At 40.9% G+C, this 25825-nt stretch overlaps 1 protein-coding gene across 1 annotated transcript in view; it reads right to left on the reverse strand.

The window, feature by feature from the left end:
* The window catches only part of Arhgef38 (Rho guanine nucleotide exchange factor 38), a 106226-nt gene that overhangs the window by 68638 nt on the left and 11763 nt on the right, over positions 1–25825 (reverse strand). Inside the window, exon 2 of the mRNA XM_031376174.1 lies at positions 10685–10875. Coding sequence (XP_031232034.1) covers positions 10685–10875 — 191 coding nt within the window. The remainder of the gene's footprint in view (positions 1–10684; positions 10876–25825) is intronic.

Genomic DNA, 25825 nt, shown 5'->3' on the forward strand with positions numbered 1-25825 from the left:
CACAAATAAAAGCAGTTGAAATGGTTGCGAGTGCATCTCAGTTCTAAGATGTGAAGTAATGGGTACAGGATCAATCATCTTCCCAGGCTGAATGAGATGTTCCTGGCGTTAAGACAAATCTGTATGTCACATCTCTGAGTTGAAGTTCTGAGCATGCCAATATCTGCACTGAGTTGGGAAATTTGTTTCTTTATCTCTACATTGGCCCAGCAGGGTCTGACTACACTATAGATTTTCACCCTGAATGGAGCTTAGAGGATATTTATAAACAAAACTGTAGGAGACTGGTCTCTGTCAAAACCCTCCAATTCTGGGATCAAAAGGAATCCTTTCATTTCTGAGAGGAGGCTTCCTGAAGAAGGAATGATAAGGGAGCTCCCTCCAGGAAGGGTGTTTCACCCACTAGAACATCGCAGATCCCCTTTCATCTTCAACTGATGCTGAACACAATACGACAGCAAGCTATGTGTCTTCCAGGATGAAGACAGCAAGACTGAAAAGTCCCTCCTGGGAGACAGGGAAGGAAGGGAAACCTGTGGCTTAATGTCAGCGCTTGAGAGAGGAAGGCCGGATATGAATACTAATAATTCACTTTGTGTAACTTTTAAAGTTCATATCTTACAACTGTGGCTTTCTTTAAAAACTCTTTTCTGTTCATGTATTTATTTTAAACTTGTGTATATGCATGTGGGGTCTGTGTGTGTGTATGTGTGTGTGTGTATGTGCGTGTGTACATGTGTGCGTGTGTGTGTCCAGGCACATGCTTACCACATGCATGTGTGGAGGTCAGAGGACAACTTCTGGTTGTTCACATTCATCTTCCGCTGTGTTTGAGACAAGTCTTAAGTTGTTCCAGACTGCATACATTAGGATAACTGTTCCTTGAGCCTCTAGGGACTCTCCTGTCTCTGCTTCTTGTCTCTCTCAGGGGCACTGGGATTTTAGACGTGTGCTACTGTGCACCGCTTTGTGGATCTAAACTCATTTACGTCTTCATTTATGTGACAAGTGGGGTTTTGTTTGCTTGCTTTTGTTTGTTTTGTTTTTACCTCCTAAGTTAACTTTCTAGTCCATAACTCACTGTAGTTTCCAACAAACATGGGATTTTCTCTTATTAATAAGGTTTTAGGCATAGAAATATCGCTCAGCAATTTAAAAACATTGACTGCTCTTTCAGGTGGTTGAGGTTCAATTTCCAGAATCTATGTGGTTGCTCACTATTATCTGCAAGTCCAGGCCCATAGAGATCTAATGCCTTCTAGCCTCTATGGGCACCAGGCATGGATGTAGTGAATAGACATCCATGCAGGTAAAATACCCCCATGCATAAAATATATAATAATACACTTTTAAAATAAAATAAAACTTTAGAAAAGTAAGAAGCACCCACTGAGGCATTGAGCTCTCCCTTCCTGCTTCCTCTCTCTCTCTCCCTCTTTCCCTCTGTTTTTCAGTCTGCCTGTTTGTATGTGTGTGTGTGTTTGTGTGTGTGTGTGCGCCTTTCTGACAGCATCTTGAGTATCCTAGGATGACTTGGAAGTGTCTGCCTGCGTGGCCTAGGATATCCTTAAACTTCAGATCCTGCTGTCTCTGTTTTCTGAGCACTAGAGTGACAGGTATGAGCCACCACACCTGGGTTTCCACTGGGGTTTTTGTTTGCTCATTGTTTGGATTGCACCATGGGGTTTCAAGAGTCTGGCCTTATCATTGACAATTATGGCCTAGATTATGTGATAAGTATCAGATTTCGAATAGAAGGGGTAATTAAGTCTTCATTTACAGACAAAACAGCAAAACAAAAACAAAAACAGACAAAAAAACTGAGGCTCTAACCTTGTCCTATAAATCACAGGACTTATCATTGTGATCTCATTTAACTAACGATAAAAATCAGTATTTCTAAAAAAAAAAAAAAAAAAAAAAAAAAAAAAAAAAAAAAAAAAAAAAAAAAAAAAAAAAAAAAAAAAAAAAAAAAAAAAAAAAAAAAAAAAAAAATTAAAGAGTATCTGTACCAATATTTAAAGGAAATTTCCAACAAGAATACAATATTTAAAGTCAGTCTAATAGCTCGAAAGTTCTAGTACAAAGCAGGATCAGAAACTCACGCGTCTTTCCTTTGACCCTTTGCTCCACTGACTTAGTGACAGGCAGCTGGTGTTAATTTTTGTTTTTCTCAGATTTCTATTGAATGTAGTACTCCAGATTTACACTTGGTCTGCTCTTTTGCTTCCTGGACATACTTTGTTTTTGTGTCACCATCCTGCCTTTGATCTCTGTGTTTAGTAAAGTCTATGAGGTCTTATGATGGAGGAGTCTGGCCTCAGGAGTAGCTGGACTTTACAAGGGAGAGGACAGACTAGAAGGAAGAGATAGAAGAAAGTGAGTTGGCCTTTTCATGATGCAGACGGGTTTCTGATCAGATCCCCAGAGATACAGCAGGAAAGGCACAGTGAGAGATTATTATACACTATAATGTTTCTTCTACATACTCTAATGTGTGCCTTTATAAAAGGCACACATTAAAAGTTAAAGCTTAAAAGTTAATTTTACAGGGCTGAGGTCCTCTCCTGCCCCAGTGTAGGGGAATGGCAGGGCCAGAAAGTGGGAGAGGGTGGGGTGGCAGGCATGGGGAAGGGGGAGGCAAAAGGGGTTTGTTTTTGTTGTTTTTGTTTGTTTCTTTGTTTTTTGGAGGGGAAACTGGGAATGGAGAAATTTGCATGTAAATAAAGAAAATATCTAAAAAAAAAAAATTAAAAAAAAGAACAAACCATCAAAAAAAAAGTTAATTTCAACATCACTTAAAAATCACAATAAAAAAATCCAGAAAACATGAAAGAATGAACATTGTAAAAGATAGAAAAACTGATCCTTTCATATAAAATTATGCACACATTTACAAGGATGATTTTGGATGAATGAGAGGGAGAGAATTACATTTTAATTAAGCTTTTCCTTTAGAAATAGTTGTAGATTTGTATATAATTTTAAAACATAACTCAACAGTATCGCGATGCTGTTTCCTGCTTTCCCTAAATGGCAATGGTTAGCAAAATCATAGTTCTGCACACTGGATTTTCATGAGGTGGGGTGCTGAGGTCCACCCTCAGCATGAGAAGGGTCCTGAGAAAGGTGGGGATGGGAGGTAGGGTGCTGAGGTCCACCCTCAGCATGAGAAGGGTCCTGAGAAAGGTGGGGATGGGAGGTGGGGTGCTGAGGTCCACCCTCAGCATGAGAAGGGTCCTGAGAAAGGTGGGGATGGGAGGTGGGGTGCTGAGGTCTAGCCTCAGCGTGAGAGGGGTCTTGAGAAAGGCAGGAATGGAACCGTGTTGATTCAATGATGACTTGGATTCAGTAGTGGATGCAAGCCATCAGCTCAAGTGCTCCCTCCTTGTCTGAGCATTCTCATCATTCCTCCTTCCTCTCCTTTCCCCCTTCTCATTCTTTTGCCACCTCCCTTTCCCTTTTCCTTTCTCCTGTGTCACCACTCTTTTTCCTTCTCTTGTCCAGAGAGCCTGAACCCAGTCTTTTATTTACTAAAGTTATATCATCAAGGCTTTGATCATTGTTAATAATTATTCTAGAAGTTCTTAAATTTTCGTACATTCTGTAAATCGCGGATCATTAATTCCAACCCCTGCTTCCTTAGGGTAGAAACTAAGCACAAAGCAAAAGCACATTTCCTTATAGGTTTTTCCTGTTCTTCACAGGTAGCTGGGCACAGCTCTTGCGGTTTCCTGGTACAGTAGATAGCAGTCTTTAGTAACTGCTTTCATGTAAGAACAGAAAGGTCACAAACTACTAAAAATCACAATAATTCCTTACAAGGTTTTAAAATTTATGTAAGTAAAGTGGCTAACTCTCTCTAGTATATCTTTAGGCATTATCACCTCCAATTCTTCAAGTAGCTAGGAGAATGAAGTACTCACTTTTTATATACTTATACATCATTGTTTAATTCGTTATCCTAGTAATTCCATGGCCTCTTATGCTCTCTTTCTAATCATATTTGTTCCTAAATCACATACAAGCCTTCCTCCTATAAGGAGTAAACTATCATTTACTTGTATTTTGTAGACTCCTTTTCCTATCCATGCCTTTTCTTCTTGAGACCACTTTAACTCTCTATCCTTGATGTCTCCAAGTTCAGCCTGGTTAATTAATGCAGTAGTCCCTGGACCAGAGGTTACGTGGATCATCCCATGATTCCAAATTCAAGGTCAAGTCTCACAATGAACTATTTCTACAAAGGACCATGTAGGCTTTTATGGCTTTAATGGTTCTGTTGTCTAGATCCTTTCCCATGGCTCTAAAGGCCAAACAGAGAGCCTGTTCCTCGTTTCTCCAAAATTTTATGACGACCTCCATTCCTCATTCCAGAGAATCGCATGCATCTGTTTCATTTATTATAGTAAGATTAACTCTGAGTAATAGGAAAAGTATATTCCCTAGAAAGAGAGACTGAAAGTAAAACATGAGAGCAGATCTGTTTCAGGCCACGTCATCAGCACACGTAGAGATTATGGGAATCAATGGCCTGGAGATGCTCCAGGGACAGGAACTGTGTCACACCTCCCCTTACACAGCCATGCTGAACCCGGCTGTGGGGTGGAATACATTATGAGTGAAGTATAGCAATTGAACAATTAAGACACATCTAAAATACTCAACTAACTCATTCCACTTAGTTCAGAGTGTTATCATGAAACAAATGGGACTTTGGACAGTAACTCACTTTAAGCTTAAATTTATGGTCATTAGACTGAAATGAACAATTTTAGGTCTAGACTACAACTTGAAATTTTTAGAAGTGCACAGAGATGTGTATTGTAGCTGGGCATTTGATAAGAGAGAAAGAAAATATACCATGGCTGCTTATTAAGCAAAGTAAACACACTGTCTTTTGATGGGGACAACAAGAGAAGACAATTTGGACAAGAATTTTTTTTGTAAAACTAAAGTTCTTGACCAAACATTTATCCACATAGATAGTTTCTCTCTTGATAATATAGACAAGAGTTTATCAAACAGCTTTGAGAATAAAAGCTTATCAAACAGTGTCTGCTTCTATGTGCTAATCCTCTAACTGGAAAAACTGAACGTGTTTTGATCATTACTAGTTGAAATATTTCTGCTTGTTCTTTAGCCCTGTATTCTAGCAAGCTAGCATAGTAGTGATTTGGTCTTTTGTCCCACAACAGCTGCAAGATTGCATTATGTTTTAAACTCTGAATTCTTGTTATGAATAGTGGGCTGAGCAGCTGGACTAGGGAGAGAGGTGGTTAGGGGGACCAGAAAGAACTAAGAGTCACTACAGGCATGTATCTGTGTGACATGTCACATAGAACAACTACTCAACCTAGTCTTAGCCATGGGGACCTACAACAACCGGCTGCCAAAGTTAGGGATGTCAGCACCATTAGGACCTACAACAACCCACTGCCAAGATAGGCGTGTCAGCGCCAGGGGGACCTACAACAACCCACTGCAAAGTTAGGCGTGTCAATACCATTGGGACCTACAACACCCACTGCCAAGTTAGGTGTGTCAACGCCATGGGGACCTAAAACAACCCACTGCAAAGTTAGGCGTGTCAGCGCCAGGGGGACCCAAAACAAACCATTGCCAAATTAGGCGTGTCAATGCCATGGGGACCTACGACAACCCACTGCCAAGATAGGTGTGTCAATGCCATGGGGACCCACAACAACCCACTGCCAAATTAGGCGTGTCAACACCATGGGGACCTACAACCCACTGCCAAGTTAGGCGTGTCAATGCCATGGGGATCTACAATAATCCACTGCCAAGTCAGGTGTGTCAACACGGTTGTAAATTGTGACCTGTGTTTTGATAACATGAATATGATTTTCTTCAAACTTACAATCTCTGAATAAATTACAGAGAACCACTTTTTTTCCTACTCAATATTTGTTGTTTAAGTTAGGAACCAATATGAATATATTCTCCACAGAGAAAAGGCTCTAACTTGTATCCAAACTTCAGAAAACATTTGTCTATGTCTGTGTTAATTTATCATGCTTATTTTTATATATAAATGTAAATTTTGTTTATAATGCTTCCTTATGAGCAAAAGGACTATAGATGATTTACCACTCATTTTCTTTCATTTTTCACCATGTGTGTGTGTGTGTGTGTGTGTGTGTGCACGCGTGCGGGCGTGTGTGTGGTATGTACGTGTATGTGTTTATATGTCATAAGCATGAGTGCATGCATACGTGCACATCTGTGTGAGCAGATGTGGAGGCCAGAGGTTGGTGTTAGGCTCCTTTCTCTATTTCTCCCCACATGATTTTTTGAAACAGTTTTCCTCACCGATTGGCTACAAGGTTCGACCACTTATCTCTCCATGTGTCTTCCGTGTTGCTAACACCACAGCTGGGGCTATAGATGAGGTCAGATTTAGCAGGGTCTTAGGCTACTCGTGGTTGCATGACAAATGTTTTATCAATTGAGTCTGCCCAGCCCTCCTCCAATTTTTTTTCTCATACGTTTTATTTACAAAGTTGTTGCCACATAGTATATGCAAAATTAAAAAGAAGATGCCAATGAGCTCGTGCCAACATGAAATTGCAGATTCTTTTTTCTTGCTACTTTCTAGGAAACATACTATTTCATGGGCAAAATACACAATTAGACTCCCTGTAAGCAAAGGCAAGGGAAATACCCATACCCTTGGAAGGGTGAAAAAACAAAACATAACAAAACAAAGCTTGTACCTGTCTTGCCTCCAGGGCAGTGGTTCTCAGCCTTCCTAATGCTGCGGCCATTTAATACAGTTCTTCATGTTGTGGTGACCCCCAACTATAAGATTATCTTATTTGTATTAGTGTAACTTTGCTAGTGTTATGAACTATAACATAAACATTTGTGTTTTCAGATAGTCTTAGGTGACCCCTGTGAATGAGTCATTTGAACCACATGCTGAGAGCCACTGCTCTAGGCAAGAACACTGAATAGTGTGGTGGGTTGGCATAGGCCCCTTAAAGTTTTCAGTACTTTTATAATGTGTGAGTATTAAAATTGAAAAACATAAACAAAAATAAGAATGTGCATCCAAATTCCTCTATTATCTTAGCCTTTCCTTTCTCCTTTCTTTGCATAGAATACACACCCCTTGTGAGCTTGGTTTGTGCTGGTTTGATATAGTTTGATTTACTGCCAAAAACCATAAAGACTCTCCTCTTGTTGAGATAATAACTAGGCCTTGTTTTTTTCATTAAATATTCCCATATTAAACACTGTGGGTACTTTGGCCTTCTAGACAAAAGATGCTGTCTCAAAAAACAGTGTAATTAAGTTACTTGGTTGTTTGTTTTTAATGTTAACTACCAACCAAAATTCAATAGTCCTGATTTTTATTCCAATTAATGGTTAAGAGGTCTTTTTTCTGTATCATTCCTCCTGAAAAAAACCATCTTCTTGTATATTTCTTAGTGTTTATATATTTATCTCTTTCACATTCTTACTTTTCAAAATTATTATTTATATACTTCCTTATTTTATAAAACCTTTTTGAATATTCCTTTTCTTCCCACATGTTGTGAATAACTTTTAGTTTGTTTTTTGCCTTCTAGCTTCAGTTATAAAGTAGGGCTTTTTGTTTCTTTTGTTTTGTTTTGGTTTGGTTTGGTTTCTTACTATGTTTGCATATTTGGTTCAAAATTTCATTTCTTAGTATGTACTCAGAACTACAAAACTATTACTAGTCAGTTGTACTAACAACAGTCATTCTAACCCTTCCCCACCTTTTCCAGTATATATAACCTTTAAAAGCAGAGCATCTGTGTGCCCCCACTCTGTGTGTGTGCATGTGTGTGTGTGTGTGTGTGTGTGTGTGTGTGTGTGTATTCACATGTATTGGGGGCACATGTTTATGAGTAGTACTGGCCCAGAGCCTCCTTCAGTTGATTTTCATTATATTTAAACCTGTAACTCACCCTTTGGGCTAGGCTTAGCTTACTCTAGGAATTTCATGTCTCTGACCACCAAAGGTTTGGATAACCAGCTCATAGGTCACCACCTGTGTGTGGTGTGATGTGTGAAGGGATGCTTGACACAGGAGAAGCATGACAGACTACTCTCAGGGTCAACGGCCACGACAAAGCATTTATGGGTGCTTCCTACAGCTGTCCATGACACAAATGACAAGGCTCAGTTCTACTCCGTTGCTAGGTTAGTCTAATGATGTTGTTTAGAACATCGTTCTCTTTGCTTAGGTATCACAAGATTACCCACCCTCCTCACTATGAAGTTCAGGTGTATAATAGACATTCAAACGTCATCTCGGACTATGTGGAACTTGAAATTCTTTTTGCCTGTCTCCTACTTCCTAATGTTTTAATTTGTGATTGAGTAGTAGTCACTCCAGAGTGTCTGTAACTTTTACAAACATGGTCAGGAGTGTCAGAGTAGCCAGTAGACTTTGCTGGTGGTTCATTAACTGATCAACTCTTTGGGGTTCCTTACCTCCTTCACATCTTCCTTCTTGACCTGTTGGACAGTGCACACCACCCACCTGCCGTCAAGTACTGCCGAAGTATGTCAATGAGCACATGACTTTCAAGTCCCCATAAGAACAAGTGAAGTTTAATCTGAGACAAACAATGCTTTGTTAAACCTGATAGTGTGTGTGTGTGTGTGTGTGTGTGTGTGTGTGTGTGTGTGTAAAGTTGCCTGAGCCATCATCTTTTGTCTGTGTAAACTCAGACCACTGCCAGTAAAACAAGGCATTTTATGTAAATGAGGAGTGAAAGAAGAGAATGGCCCACCCAGGGAAGCACCACATTCCATAGTTCACGGTGTGTAAATGAATGAGTAGATCCAGCCCCTTGACTGACAATTAGAAGTCATCAAAAGATTACAATAGGCTACTGAATGAAAATGTATTTATAAGACTGCACATCTTTGTATGAAAATATGTGTCTGTCTGTGTCTGTGTCTATAAATGTGACTGTGATGGGTACCTGTGTGACCATGTCTGTGCCTGTAACTGCATCCATGTGTCTGTCACTCTATCTGTGTCTGTGTCTGTGTGTGTTTGTCTGTGACTGTATCTGTATGTCTGTGCCTGTGTGTGTGTGTGTGCCTGTGTCTATGTGTGTTTGTCTGTGACTGTATCTGTATGTCTGTGCCTGTGTCTGTGTGTGTCTGTGACTGTCTGTTACTGTCTCTGTGTGTATCTATGACTGTGACTATGTCCACATCTGGATGTATGACTATGACTGTGCGTATGCCTGTGATTGTCTGTGTGTATGTGTCTGTCTGTGTCTGTAACTGTGTCTGTGGGTCTGTGTGTGCATTTATATGAGACTGCCTGAGATTCTGTGTCTGTCTGTGACTGTGTCTGAATGTCTCTGTGTATGCCTATGTCTATCTGTGTCTGTGACTGTGCCTATGGCTGTGTCAGTATGTGTCTGTATGTCTGTGTGTGTCTGTATATCTGTGTGTGTCTGTGCCTGTGTTTGTCCGTGACTATGTCTGCATGTCTATGTTTGTGACTGTGACTGTATGTGTGTCTGTATTCCTGTGTGTCTGTGTTTGTCTGTTTGTGACTGCATCTGTATGTTAGTGTCCGTTTTTGTGTGGTTAAGTTCACAGATACCTGGAAAGTCTCCAACCATGGTAGGTGATTTTCTCTGAGTGCTTTCTCATTTGCTTTCTCTTTGTTGTTGAAGGGTTTGGACTGTATACAAGAACCACTTACCGCTCACTGCAGAGGTTCCTCCTCTGGTTCTCTGCCCTCCCTTGACCCTCTCTTATTTCCCTCGCTTGCTCTGATGCATTAGAAATGCCTCTGATGATCACCCCACTTGGAGTGGAAGCACCCCCACCCTCTTCCCCCACTTCAGCCCCTTCCCCTGAGTTATCTGGTGTGCTTAATGCCACCTAACATACTTCCATCATAATTGTTTATTTATTATTGCATGACCTTGTCACCTGCACTAAAGAATAAACCTCACAAGGGCCCAGAGCTGAGAACAACGCCAATGGCCATGCATTTGATAAGTGATGAATTAATCAGTGAAATAACTGTCTGTGGAATCCCATTCTAAGCTAAATATCCTACAAAAGGATTCCCAGAAAAAATTCTTTAAGGTGTAAGAATTCGTTTATAAACATGGAGTTCTGTTTAGGTCCAACCCTACTAGAAGAGAAATTTTTTACTAAGATCCAGGTTAATTTTATATTGAATTTTACTTAACCAAGTAGCTATAAGTGTAAGTGAGAGGTGAGAGGGGTGGGGCTCACATCCATTTTCTCTTTTGAATCCATGGTCATTGCTGAATTAAATAACTTGTTCCCGAGACTGCTGAAAGCTTATTTCCCAAATTTTGGGGGTTGAATGCCAAGAGAAAGAACTCAAATATTTCATGATAGAGGAAAAAACAAACAAAATGAAACAAAATAAACAAATCTGTGAATTTCTTTCCCACTGTGTTTGAGAATATTGTTTCCTCTTGCAAACAGGGAGACAGGACTTCTGCTCCTCCGTACCAGAGTTATAACCGGTTGATTCCTTCTCTGGATTTAAGACTAGGAGCCCCGAGGAAGAAACACCTGTCATCCCACTGACATTTGTTGCTTGGACTTCACAGTGCTGCTGTGTGTGTTTAGACTATGAGAGAAGATACTAGGAAAAGCACAGTCTCCAGCTCGCATTCACCTGTTTGCTTCTCAGTGGCTGGACCACTTCTCTAACGCACAGTTCCAGATCCGTGAGGTAATCCCTCTCCGTCTGTATCAGCTCCCTGATGATCTTTGCCCGCTTGGCCATCATCCTCCCCACCTGTTGCTGCTCCTTCTCGGGGGCTGGAGTTTCCGCTGAGGAGCACTCAGCCTGTGGAGTCATCTTTTCTGTTAAACAAGAACACAACGCGGTTCGGTGAGATGCTAGGCTGACAAGATGCTAGGCTGAGATTTCTCTTTCTTTCAAAACATAATATGCAGGGTTGTTGTTAGCCAGGCAAAAGGCTTAGGGTTCTTAGCGGCGGCTCCTAGGAAATCGTCTATTAGTTCCTCTCTAGGCAGGGATCCTATAACATCATGAGCAAGAAGACAAGAGAGAACTGCTTCTGCAATGTCATGAAACAATATTTAAAGGTCGTGGCTCCCGGCACATCCTGTTGCTAAAATGTCTGTCTACAAAGCTGACCTTCATTTTGGAGATGGGACACATAAAAACTCAACTCAGGACTTTGGAACATGTCTGCTTTTGAAACCAAGGAGAATTTTAGTTAGGAAGTGAAATATGTCCCAATCTGCTTGTCTCTATTAATAAAATCAATACCCAGTAGGTAGTACGCACTGGAATGAAAATGGATAGCATACAATTGTTTTTTATTTCTTTCTTTTCATTCATAATCAGAACCCATGAGGAGTGAGACAATGGGGGAATTAAATATATTTCAACTATGATTTCCCATAGAAATATATATACAATATTGTATAAATCCTGGTATTGCTTAATGTGTAGGGAGTATTTACTCTAGGGATATATGAAATATAGCACAGAAAATGATGTCACTAGCACAGATCTCACAAACCAGTCCAGATGGAGTCCATTACTTAACATTATCTTGAGAAATAAACAAGTATACCTTACAAACATAATCTAAAGACCTAATAAGGACCTTTATCTATCTTTGATAATGAAAATCCCTAAAACATGTCCCCAGATTTCTTCCACTCCTAAACTCCAGTCTTATGTTTCCATGTCAACTTTCTTCCCATTTGTTCCAGTTGCTGCTCTTTTAAACATACCACAACAGATTCTTTTTTTTAAAATTTAGGTTTTTTGTATTGGATATTTTCTTTGTTTACATTTCAAATGTTTTCCCTTTTCCAGGCCTCCCCTTTGGGAACTCCTTATCCCATCTTCTCTCCCCCTGCGTCCATGAGGATGCTCCCCCACCCATTCGCCCACTCCTATCTTCCTGCCCTGGCATTCCCCTACATTGGGGCATCCTGCCCAAGGGCCTCTCTTCCCACTGATGCCAACAAGGCCATCTTCTGCCACATATGCTGCTGGAGCCATGGGTCCCTCCATGTGTACTCTTTGGTTGGTGGTCCAGTACTTGTCCGGGGGTCTGGCCACTTGACACTGTTGCTCTCTCCATGGGGCTCAAAACCCCCTCAGCTCCTTCAATCCCCACTCCAACTCCTCCATCTGGGACACCTGTGCACAATCCACTGGTTGGCTGTGAGCATCTGCCTCTGTATTTGTCAGGCTCTGGCAGAGCCTCTCAGGAGACAGCCATATCAGGCTCCTGTCAGCAAACATTTCTTGTCATCCACAATAGCATCCAGGGTTTGGTGACTGTATATGGGATGGCTAATATCCACTTATCAGTGAGTGAATACCATGTGTGTTCTTTTGTGACTGGGTTACCTCACTCAGGATGATATTTTCAAGTTCCATCCACTTGCCTGTGAATTTTATGAAGTCATTGTTTTTAATAACTGGGTAGTATTCCATTGTGTACATGTATCACATTTTCTGTATCCATTCCTCTGTTGAGGGACATCTCAACAGAGATGGGTTGTTTCCAGTTTCTGGCTATTATAAATAAGGCTTCTATGAACATAGTGGAACATGTGTCCTTATTACACGTTGGAGCATCTTCTGGGTATATGCCCAAGAGTGGTACAGCTGGGTCCTCTGGTAGTACTACGTCCAATTGTCTGAAGAACCACCAGACTGATTTCCAGACTGGTTGTACCAGTTTGCAATCACACCAGCAATGGAGGAGTGTTCCTTTTTCTCCACATCCTTGCCAGCATCTGCTGTCACCTGAGTTTTTTATCCTAGCCATTCTGACTGGTGTGAGGTGGAATCTCAGGGTTGTTTTGATGTACATTTTCCTGATGACTAAGGATGTTGAACATTTCTTTAGGCGCTTTTCAGCCATTTGCGTTTCCTCAGTTGAGAATTCTGTTTAGCTCTGTGCCTCGTTTTTAATAGGGTTACTTGGTTCTCTGGAGTCTAAGTTCTTGAGTTCTTTGTAAATATTGGATATTAGCCCTCTATTAGATGTGGGATTGGTAAAGATCTTTTCCCAATCTGTTGGTTGCCACACAACAAATTCTTTTATTCAATTAAAAATGACAGATTTTTTTTCCTGTTATTAGCAACTTGGTCATAAATGTGGACCCTGGGGACCCTTTGAGCTGACATAAGATGTTGGTCGAGATATTCAATTTCAAAAGTGTTTTTCAGGAGCAAAAACCTTTTCATAGAATCAGAGTTGAGCAACCTTCTAGATGTCTTTGTTTGTTCTTCTGACTCAAGTTTATTGCAGGAACAAAGATTCATCTTGCATCATTTTATGTTTAGCTCTCCAAACATCTTGATGTTTGCTTCCGTTCTTAAACTAACAAACTCTCCACCATGTACCTACTGAGGACACCAACTTTTCTTTTACAAGCTCCTTCTCGCCTTTGAAACTTTGTGTGTATTCTATTTTCACCAAGTTTTTTTTTTTTTTTTTTTTTTTTTTTACATAGAAACGTATTTGTAGCCCATCACAGCCAGCGGCTACCACCACAGTGAGCAAGCAGCGGAGAGTCAAAGAACCTTTACATTCTTTATTTCTTTCTTTCTTTATTTCTTTCTTTATTTATTTATTTATTATATGTAAGTACACTGTAGCTGTCTCCAGATGCACCAGAAGAGGGCATCAGATCTCATTACGGGTGGTTGTGAGCCACCATGTGGTTGCTGGGATTTGAACTCATGACCTTCCGAAGAGCAGTCAGTGCTCTTCCCTGCTGAGCCATCTCACCAGCCCCAGAACCTTTACATTCTTATCACCAAAATCATATCCCTGGGTGTTAAAGGTGCAATGTGTGGTGGCTCTCTCTGCCATCCTCCACTTCTGACACTCACAAACATTTTTCTTGGAGCATGGGTGATGAATTTAAACCATTTGTATCCAATTTAATTGTTAGATTTTTGTCAGCCTTCCTAGTCAAGGATAAAGGACAGCTGCCACTGTGTTGTGGAGAATATGGAATGCAGTGGGCATCCCATGTGGACACTCTTTAAAACAACACAAATGTTGAGCTTCCCCATAGGCAAGGAAGCCACAGAATTCTTTATTCTATAGTGTTCATACCAGGCTCTCCTTTAAATCACTGGTGTTACTAACATTGAAAGGAAACACATGCCCTGTTCTGTGTTTTACTTCCTATACAATATTCAGTGCATGACCAGAAATAGCCACACTTTATTGTACAGTATACTTTCCTATGGTTATTTCGTCCGAATATGAGTTTGGGATACATGTAAAATAGCCTAAGTTAAACTGTTAAACTCTGCAGGTTGTCCTTATTGCTTGAATTCTCCTTTCACACATCTTCAATTTGTGGTGGGCTTATTGCAATACAATCCATCCTATATCCAGACACATCCAGTTCAGCTTTTTGTCACCCAAGGCAAATGGTTGTCCCATTGTTTTACAATTGACAGCTACACAAGAGAAGTGCGTGCTTCCAACAGGGACAGATCAGATGGTAAAGAAAGAGGAAAATAAATATGGAAGTCTGTGTGAGGACTGAGATGAGCTTTAGAATCCCGAGAACTTGCTGGGGTAGGGTACAGACACGAGGAGGAAGATCTGGCCTTTTATGGATACAAAGTATTTGAAAAGATGTCCAGCAGTAATGGAGGTTGGAGGATGGGAGACTGAAGGCTTCCTTCACTGGTAGGCAGGTTCTACACAGGATTAGCTGTGTGTCTGTAGGATTAGCTGTGTGTCTGTTGCTGTTAGCATTACTGCTGCTGCTGTTGCTATTTGGGGGTCGATTTAAGAAGTGATTTTTTTTTCAAACTGTAAGGTAATATACATTTGTAATAATAACTATTATCAAAGATAAGCACGTAGAGTTCAGAGCCAGAAAAATGTGGATTCAAACTTCGCCTCTACCATTTCTTAGAGCTGTTCTCTTCAGCAAAGTCTAACATTTTATATGCAAAATTCCTCATCTATAAATTCAGGACAATGATAGCCAAAGCAGTTTGAGAATGAAATGGATTGATGTTTATTAAACATTTGGAAAGTATAACATATATACAGCACATGCCAGGTAAATGATTATTAATGAATAGCTGTATTATCTTTTGTAGTTGTAATATGGTTTTTACTGTATTAATAGTTAGTTGTCTTATAGTTTAGTGTATGATCTCTCCCAAAATATTTTCATGCATAGACAGACATATGATTATTTTAGTTCATTTATTTTATTTTCAACATTAGTAGGCTCATACATATTTTCTGCAACTAACTTTTAAATAGCAGTTTATTTTTAAACAATTTTCTTTAAAAATAGTTTTAAATTATATTTATTTTTTATTAGTGTATGTTAAAGAGAGGAAGAGAGAGAGAGAGAGAGAGAGAGAGAGAGAGAGAGAGAGAGAGAGAGAGAGAGAGTCTTGTGGGATTAGAAGATAACTCTGTGAAATTGGTTCTTTCATGGGTTCCAGGGATGAAACTCAGGTCATCGTGTTGTGTGGCAAGCCCTTTGCCTGCTGAGCCATCTCGTGGGTCCCCTTTCTAAGTTACACGGTATGCGGTGGGAGCCTCAAGTATGTGCACAGTGTTACACAGTGGGATAATAGTGTCATTTCCTCTGTTGCCAGCTCTATCAAATCTCTATTCTCACACATGTGTATACACTCACATGTGTGCATGTGAACTAAAGTCTAACTAGATTAAAATACTCATGTCTAGGATACTCATATCTAGGACATTTTAAATAAATACCAGAAAGAGGGCGCGCACTTAGGAGGAAGAGTAGAAGTGAAAGCACCAGAAATGTTTCAAGAGAAGCATATTAATATCACCATCCTCTCGCAGCCTTGGCTCCAGGTGAGCACAGAGCGAGTTTCCTCTGATAAACTGGCTGCTCCTTTCTGAATTTTAGATCTGATTCGTTGAATGTTTAACAATTAATTATTAAGCTCTAGAAATGTCCTGGGAACTGGAATACAGCTATTTAAAGCCATCAAATAGCAAATCTCATTTTCCCATGCCATTTCAGTGCTGATGGAGGACGAGCACGCAGAGCTGCAGTATGTTACGATCACGACCCTGAAGGTGGTAGTGATACGAGGGAGCTGAGGCAGTGAGGCTGCTCGTAAGAGCTCAAATGGCAAAGAGATCTTAAGCAAGAAATGAAGAAGGGTCTAGGGTTGAGCAAGAATTTGAAGGACTGAAAACACACGTAAAAAGTGGGTTTTAGTGGAGAAACCGGTTAGCAGAAAGCTTGGGGCCCGAAAGGGTGAGGTTCCTTTAGAATGTGGAGAGTTTATGGCCAGGAAGGAAGGGAGATAACAGAACTGCAGAAAAGGGTGGTGTGGAAGGGCTTTAAACATATACACGTTATCGTAATATAAGATAAAGATATTGATGTTTTACTGTTTTGAAGTTAAGTATATACATTAAAACTTCAAGGCCAGCCAGGCGGTGGTGGCACATGCCTTTAATCCCAGCACTCGGGAGGCAGAGGCAGGTGGATTTCTGAGTTCGAGGCCAGCCTGGTTTACAGAGTGAGTTCCAGGACAGCCAGGGCTACACAGAGAAACCCTTTCTCGAAAAAAAAACAAAAACAAGCAAACAAACAAACCAACAAAATCATCAAAGCCAACCATTCAAATATGTGACATTTCAAAACCCATAGAGACAAAATGGAAGGACGGGGAAACGAGAGGAATGGAAAAAACAAACAAAACAAAACAAAACAAAACAAACAAAAAGGGGCAGACAGGAGCAGGTACAAGGTAGTCGCTCCAATCATGAGAACTCAGCAGCCAGCAGCCAGCCGAGTGTTTAAAAATCCAAATGCTGTTCACAGACGAGAACCCAAACATGTGGAAAGAGTAGGAGTGAACTCTTTTTTTTTTTTTTTTAATGCTGAGCAAATAGCAGACAGAAGGGAGGCAATGTGGCTACTTTTGCACTGGACAAAATAGACAATAGGGTAAACGGAAGAGCAGACATTGTAGAGCATTAAAGCATTTCTGTTCCTCGGGAAGACAGAAGAGTCCAGGCTCCACGTGAACTGAGTGGCATGGCATAAAACACGCAAAGCAAACCACCTGAAAGCTATGTGCAGGAGTTGACGAACCACCCCGGTCATGATCTCTAGCATTTATATCACAGCGCAGGGACCAATAGCCATGCCAGGAAAGAACCAATAAGCAGAGATATGGATTCTTGTCAAGGACTCCTCACATAACCTTTCTGAAAATGTGCCATACTCTAAGTCATCAAAGGGACCTATCATGACTGCCCTCTGAAAGACCCAACAAGCAGCTGAAAGAGTCAGATGCAGATATTTGTACCCAACCAATGGACAGAAGCAACTGACTCCTCCTGGTTGAATTAGAGAAGGCTGAAAGAAGCTGAGGAGAAGGGTGATCCTATAGGAGGACCAGCAGTCTCAATTAATCTGGACCCTCAAGATCTCTCAAACACTGGAACACCAAACAGACAGCATACACCAGCTGATATGAGGTCCCCAATACACATACAGTAGAGGACTGCCGGGTCTGTGTTCATTCAGAGATGACGCACCTAACCCTCAAGAGATTAGAGGTCCCAGGGAGTTTAGAGGTCAGGTGGGGGGGCATCCACTTGGAGATGGGGGTGGGGTGAGGAGGAGGTGTGGGATGTGGAGCAATTGGAGTGTGGATGGGGTAGAGAGGGAAATGAAATGTGAGGTGTAAAAAATAATAAATTTTTAAAAAAGTGAAAGAGAAAAAAAGTTTCCAAGAATCAATAAAGAACTGTGGCTGTAGAAATTAAGGTAGAAATTAAGAAAACTTAATGGCTCATATTAAAAAGTACAACTTACTGATGGTGATAAAAAGAAAAATAAATTAAAACATAGTTCACAGACATGGCGCAGTGGGTAAAAAGACTTGCCTTGCAAGTTTGATGACAAGAAACTATATAGAAGTGTAAAAAAGAACCTACTCCACAAAGTTGTCTTCTGACCTCCAAATACAGACCTTGGTGCACATACCCGCACATACATAATACACTACAGACACGCACATACACATTACATATCACATACATATCACATGCTAATAATAAAATATAAATAACTATGGGCAAGAAATTGCCATTTAAAAACAGTAAATATATTGCTTGTACATACCAAAACATGCTGGAAGTATTTAAAGCATCACATACTGAGAATTAATACAGCTAAATTCATTTATAGGAAATGAAGCAAAGAGGCCCCCCCCCCCTTCACCACACAACTAGTGTCTCTCAACTGTCACCAGAAAAGGTTCTTCTGCAGCAAAGGAGGAGTTGTACAGTGACCCACACTGGTCATTCAAAGACTAAGGGACTGTAGAGTGCAGACTAAGTTGGACATCTATACCACGCTGTTTGCCACCCACCCCAGGCTCTGAGGACAGAAAGACTGTAAGAGCCAGAAAGAGTGAACTTCTGACGTAAAACACTATTTGCAGGAGATGACAGTGGTGTCACACACATGAACTATGACTGTGTACACAAGACCTGCTCATCAAGCCCCACAAAGGATGAATGGGCAGGGGCTCATGAAGTCCCACACATACCTGAGTACCTGAGCAGCTACTGTATTTCCCAAAACACACTATTTCTCAGAGCCAGAGATTATAAATGAATTATACACAAGATCAATACACTAGATTTAGGAATAAAACTTTGAGCTTTAATAAAATAAGAGCAGAGATTCTTAAAAGTAATCAAGAAGAAAAGACCTACAAAGAAGTAACAATGCTCTGTGAGTGACTGAGGGGCAAAAGGAATATGCCTTCAGAGGTTAACAGAAAAGTATTACTCCCTTAGAATTGGGCTTAGCAGGATTCTCTCAAGCATGGAGTTCCAGTGAACACTCATTTTATTAACAAATGTTCTCATTATAGGAAATTTGGAAGGTTTTCCCTCACAGAGCAAATGCGACCTTAAACAGGAAGTATTGAAATGCGAAGGGAATCAGAAAGAAAGGAGCCTGAAGGGAGAAAGACCGCGAAGAGGAGGAGAGAAATAAGAGGCGCTTAGTCAGGAGAACTGTCACTGTGACGAAATGCCATGAGGAAAGCAAGTTGGGGAGGAAAGCAAGGGTTTACTCAGCTCACGCGTCCACGTCACAGTGCTCAGCCCTAAGTGGGACATCCAAATCACACCTTCTCTTCCCAAAGTCGAGGGGTCGTTAGGAAGAGAGGGAGGGATGAGTGTAAGAGTCAGGGGTAGTGGATGATTACAACAAAAGAATATTTTCTAGGCATAACAGGGCAGTTGCACAATCACAGTGGTTATGCCGGCATGCACAAGATCTATCCTACGTCAGGTAGATCATATCCTCATACCTCAGATCCTAGCATGCAGTAGGAGAGGGAGAGTTAGGCTTTGTTTAATGGTGTGGCCCTTGGTAGATAGACCCATCCAGTGCATGGCCATACACCAAAGAGTGGATGGCCATACACCAAAGAGTGGATGGCCATACACCAAAGAGTGGATGGCCATACACCAAAGAAAGAGTGGATGGGCAACGGAAACGAGACCCAATGGCCTTAAACAGAACTAGAACACAGTTTGTTGTGTGTGGAAGAGGAGAAGGGTCTGGGAGGAAGTGAGGGAGAATACAATGTATTCAAAATACATTGTATTCAATTCTCAAAGAACTAATCATTTTTTAAAATATCAAGCAAAATACCAAAAAATAGTTAACATGATTGTAACTTTGACTTACAAGTTCACATGCTAAATTTTGAAAAAAATATTAGTTTTGGAGTGTGCAATATAGAAGGACAAAATTTTGTCAAATCAACTACTGAAAGGGGTGCGGACATATTCATGAAAAATCAGAATCAAGCTGGAGGTCTTGTACTTCAGAACTAATTGAAACTGTGGTGGAAAAATAGACATACAGATAACAAAATGGACTAGAAAGACAGAAATAAACCATCTTCTTTATGGTTAAAGAGCTTTTATCTACATGGAGGCCAAGGTCATCCAAGGGTAGAGGACCAGTCTAAGTAAATGGTACCAGATGAAGCAAAAGTGACATCAGCTTTTATTTAGTACTGTATATAAAGTTTTAGCCCCGAGTCCTCTGAGTTAAACCTATAGCTGCAACACTCTCAGAAGAAAATGCAGTGTAAGATTTCCATGATGTATTTGGCAATAACTGCTTGACTATGACACCAGGGGTCAGACCACAACAAGAAGTAGACAACCTCATGAGTCAAATTTCATGAACATTGAAATTTGTGCAAAAAGAACATCAGTTACCATAAAGTGGGATGCAAAATTTATGAATTAATATCTAAACTATGTGAAGAACTTTCAGACCTCAACAACAACAAATTCTTTAAAATGGGCAGAGCACGTGAACAGACATTTCTCCAAAAATAGACAGCTAATGTGTGCCTGAAAAGATGGCCAACACTACTAATTATGAAAAAATGTATATTAAACAGAATAAGACAACACTTCTTAGAATCCTGGGTTGCCAATAAAGATAGAAAACAGGAATTCCTTCAAGGATTTGGAGAGTCTAGAGCTCTTACACACCATAGGTGGAAATGCAAAATAATAATGATAATAATAATAATAATACATTGTAAAATGCAGTGTAGATTACTACCACCAATAGATTACCATATGTCGCAGGGATCCCACTTGTGAATGAGCATCTACACTAACGGAGAGCAAGAAATGCAAGAAGTCTGTATGCATAGGTTTAGAACAGCATTGGCCACATTAGTGCTCAGCAGTGGATGAAGGAATAAGCAGAGTGTGATAAACTCATTAAACAGAACATTACTAAGTCCTCAGATGGCAGGAAATGTTGGCATCTCTTACAACACGTCTGTCTCTTGAGAACACTATGCAAAGAGACACAAACCGGGTACAAAAGCTTGACTACATATGATGTCACTTAACTGAGGTTCCCGGAGCAGTCAAAAATCCTACAGCCAGCCAGTGTAGTGGTACATGGTTGTAATCCTACCACTCAGGATGCAGAGGCAGGACTTTGGGGGCGCCTTCAACTGTACAGTGAGACCCTGTCCCACAAAACCAAACAAGCAAAAATCACAGAGAAAGGAGAGTAACAGTTTCCAGGACCAGTGATGCATCCTCTTGGCACTTTTTCAAAATATTTATTTTTATTTTTTGTGTATCTGTGTGTCAGTGCGTCCACCTGCGGAGGAGAGGAGAGGGCCCTGGGTGTCCCGGAGCTGAAGCTACACACAATATTATGCCACTGGATGTGAGTACTAGAAACCAAAGCAAGGTCCTCTGGGAGAGCAGCAAGTACTCTCAACCTCTGAGTCATCTCATCACTCCATCCTGCTGAAGAGAGCTACACTTTCAAAGCTGGAAATGGCTCTGAACATGTGTGTGTGTGTGTGTGTGTGTGTGTACATACGCATTACTGATATTTTGAACATTATTGAACCACACATTTAAAATTATTATGATAGACCTTTCCAGAATTATTTTTAATTGAGAGAAATACCACATAATATGGTAAAATAGAAAGAATACAGAGACATCCAAGCCTTTCTAGATATATTAAAAATTTCCCCAAATTTAACATTATAGGAATTGAACGGGGAGCGGAGGGAAGAGGTTTTGATGTCAGATGCTGTGTTTCAAAATCCAAAATGACTCTGAGTTGAGTTTGGAGTAGAGCAATTTAAACATAATAGACCGTATCTTTTAAAATAACGTCTTATAGGATTTCGAAACACCGCATGGGGGGAGGGTGGCTTATAAAAGTGGGAATGAGAGCTATAAGCGCGGTAAGCCAAATAACTGAAAGAAGCTTTGTTCTAGATGACACCCCGGTGGAGAACGACCTTCATAGTTAATTACATTCTTGCATCTCAGCTCTTCTGATGCACCTCGTGCACCTCGCACTTGACTGACAGCCTTGAGCTTGGCTTCCTTTTATCCTACCCTGTGTGCACACTGCGTCAAATTCCCCGGCAAAAATGTTATTTCAAGGTAATGTGTATAATAAAAACATTCTCTTGCTGTCCCTCACAGCGTTACTTAGGATGGTACTGTCAGAACGATATTCACAGTGATTAATACTCACTTGCCAACTCAAAGACGTGCATCGTGGGTAAAGGAGTCATGCATACCATCTAATTCTTACAAAATGTAAAGATGTGTACGGTTTCCGGGTGAAATTCAACACAAAATGTCAGCCAGTTGCTAAGGGAGGATAAGTTGGACCCAAGAGTGACGGTAATTTAACACTTGCAACAGTTGCTCCCTCCCCCTTAGGTTCTGTTGCTTTCCTCCATCTCTTTCATTGCGGTGAGATCTGAATAACATAAAAGCCCCTGTGCTGAGTGTTTTGAAGTGTGCAGTTTGGCAGCATTAGATGCATCCCACCATGGTGCAATCATTACCGCTGTATGTGTCCAGAACTTGTCTATCTTCCCAAAGCAAAACTCTCAATCCCCCGTTCTCTCGTCTCCTCTGCCACGCTGCTTTTTGTCTATCCAGATCTGACTGCTCTGGGTACTTCATTTTAATGGAATTTTGCGGGTTTTATCCCTTGGTGCCTGGCTTATTTCACTTAGTGCAATGTCCTGAAGGCTCATCTAAGCTGTAGTATGTACCAAATGCCTTACTCAAAAGCCTTACTTTTTAAAGGTTTAGTAATATTCCATTGCATGCACACACCACATTTTAATTATGAAAACAAGCTAAATTACTTGTATTCTATTAAACCGTTACACACTTTTATTTCCACTCTACTTATCATAATATACTGTGCAAGCCTGTAATACACACAGCCGCTTTCAAGTATTTGTTGAGGACCAATGTTGTAAATATTCATTATCTCTAATCTTCCTTACAACCTAAAAATGGGATATTATGCTAATTTTAGTGATGGAGGAACAGCATATAAATGTAAGTAAAATTTCTCCAACGATTCACAGATTACACAGAAGAACTGGGGTTCTAACCAGATGTGCCGGGCTGTGCAGCTGGCGCTCCCTCGCCCCAACCCCTGACTGGCAATGCTGCCATCATGGTACACTGCGCATGTGCGATAGGATTTCGCTGGACAGAGATACGTACAGGTCAGCGCGGGCAGCCCCTCACTGGCGTATGACACTGACCAAGCCACGTGGTGTCACGAAAATTGTTTCATTTCTAGAAGAGAAGCAAGAAAAGCTGGCAACAGCAATAGTAATGCGGTGTAACATTTAAGTACCTGTGAGGCCAGGGAGCTGTGGGGCTGGGAGGAACAGGCCGGGAGCAAGAGTAAGGTAGAGGCATATCCAAACCCCAGAAACCTTATTCTGAGATCGGCATGAGTAGGATTGATACCCGATGTCCAGGGGCCTGCATGCTCTGGCACACGTAGCCCTGTGCCCTAGACCCTTGCCTCACCAGCGGTGGCTCACCACAAAGTTGGTAGCCAGCTTAAACTTCCTTTCCCCTTATAAGGTAATGTTCAGCAGTACCTGGAACTTGTGTAAATGAGGCATCCCCAGTAACCTGGCCCAGCCAATGATGTACACTCACCCTGATAGCTCCTACTCACCCCTCCAAAAGTTTAAATATCGTTTGCCCCCACCCCAATAAACTGAACCAGTTCTCCAAAGCGATTTCTGGGTCTGTGTGTTCTTTACCTCCGAACTCACTGAAGACCAAGATCCGGACTGGACCCATCCATTCCAGATAAGCTTCCCTCCTTCTAGTCCAGCTGGTGCACAACTGTCCTGGCTACCCAAGACGGGAGAAGCAGACATGAGACCTCAGGTACTAGCTCTCTGCCTTACAGGGCAGGCATGCTTACTCCTTCCCTTTTAACAGGAACATAGAGGTTACATAGTTTACCAAGGTTCTCGCTGCTTTAAGTAGAGGGATCAGAATTCTAACCTGAGCCTTTTCACCTGGGTTTAAGTTCTTCATTTTAGCCACTGCCTGGGAATTGTGGGAGGTGAGATAAAGTACAGAAATCACATTGTCCGTTTTGGACACCTAGACAGCCTTCCAAAAAGAGCCATTTGTTCTTTGTATTGCCAAGAATTACTTGCCGTTGGTTCTGAGAGGCCTAGATAGTCCTTCCCCCAACCTACAGGCGGGAAATATCCCAGGGACAGGAGGTGCCGATTATACATCCATCAGGTCTTTGACCTGACAGCTGGAAAAAGCAGAACCAGCAAGGGCTCAACAAAGCCAGCTCAACAGCAGGCCTCATGTGCACATTACCACTTAGACAGAATTCAAATGAGATGGGAATTTGCCTTGACTTATCATCTGCTGCAGCATTATCATGATTGACTTCTAAAACCCCAATTATCTCCCATTTATCTCAAGGTACAATCATGGTTCTAAGAAGTTTTGAGAATCCACCGAATGCCCTGCTTCTCATGAAAGTGTAACAAGGAAGATGAGGAACACAGCTGCCCCTGCTGGGTCTCATCTACTGTTACTCTTAGACTTTGGGAATGGCTGTTGATTAGTGATTGCCAGTACATAATCAGAGGCCTTTATTTTCATAAGTATGTTACTTGTCCCTTAGTAAAGAAGAGATATAACTATTAACTTTATATTCTCACCTTAAGGTTTTGCTCAATGCCTTAGGTGATAACACCTGCTCTTATTGTTACCTGTGGTCCCCTGGTCCCCGAGATGGTAGGTACATGTATACCTCTCAACAATTATCAAGCAATGTATAAAGTCACTTGGTTGCAGAACAGAAGGATAATATAGCAAAAGTACCTAGCCCAGAGCTCATTTATAATTTTATCATAACCACAAATATATTCAGAGTTACATAAAATCATAAATATCAGAATTTGAAGTTAATAATTTTATGTTTTCTAGTTCGGGTAGTTAAAGAAATTTTGTATCTTGTTCAATATCAATTTAAAACTATCTATTGGGCTTGAGTAGATTCTGTTATATATGTAGCAATGAATAATGCAACAGCCTTTACTGTCAGGAAATGGGTAATCTAGAGGTAATGGTGGGTTATTAAACTCACCGGTAAGTCAGCATTTTCCTTGTGCACCCTAAAACATACAGGGATATCTAGGCACTTTCTTTAAGAGTTAATTTGTACATTTTCCACAAATTGGTTGTGTACAGCAGCAAACCTGCCTGGGTTGGCTGCGTTTTTATTGTAATTGCATTAACTTAACTAAACACACATAAATTGGCAAAATACAAGAGGGAGAGAACATGTGTGTTTCCATAAAAACTGATTCAATGCTTGGAAGCAATTTCATAGAGTCAAGTTGCCAAGCCGTTCCTGTTACATTAGAATCTGGATGAGACAAATGAAAAAGGATCAAGAAGAAAATGATTCTAGAATGATCTTAGAAACCAATCCCTTTGAAATATAAAAGTACCAGCCAATATTGAAAAAAATAGACTAGAGATTCTAATTACCATTCACTGTGACCTGGGCAAAAAGCATAGTAGGGCCTAGAGGCCAGGCTCTTCATTGGCAGCAGGGGAAGGAGACTCACCATTAGCTAAAGGAGCAGTATCTAGAGAGCTTGACTGCAAAGCTAGATGGGAGAAGAGCTCTGTGTAAGGGAAGTACAGAGTTATCAGGCATATGAAGGTACTAAGTTTACAGAGATTGTCAGGAGACAGATCCTGAAGGGTTCCTTAAGGAATCGCAAACTTTTAAGAACGAGTGCTAGCGCTTTCTTGTTTCTCTGACAAAACACTCAAGGAAAACAACTTAAAGTGGCTTTAAGTTCCATCTCAGCTCATAATTAGCTCACTCCCCGGTTTCCGGTTTGTAGGGAGGCTGA

The sequence above is a fragment of the Mastomys coucha genome, unplaced genomic scaffold (genome assembly GCF_008632895.1).
Source record: "Mastomys coucha isolate ucsf_1 unplaced genomic scaffold, UCSF_Mcou_1 pScaffold16, whole genome shotgun sequence".
Classification (NCBI taxonomy): Eukaryota; Metazoa; Chordata; class Mammalia; order Rodentia; family Muridae; genus Mastomys; species Mastomys coucha.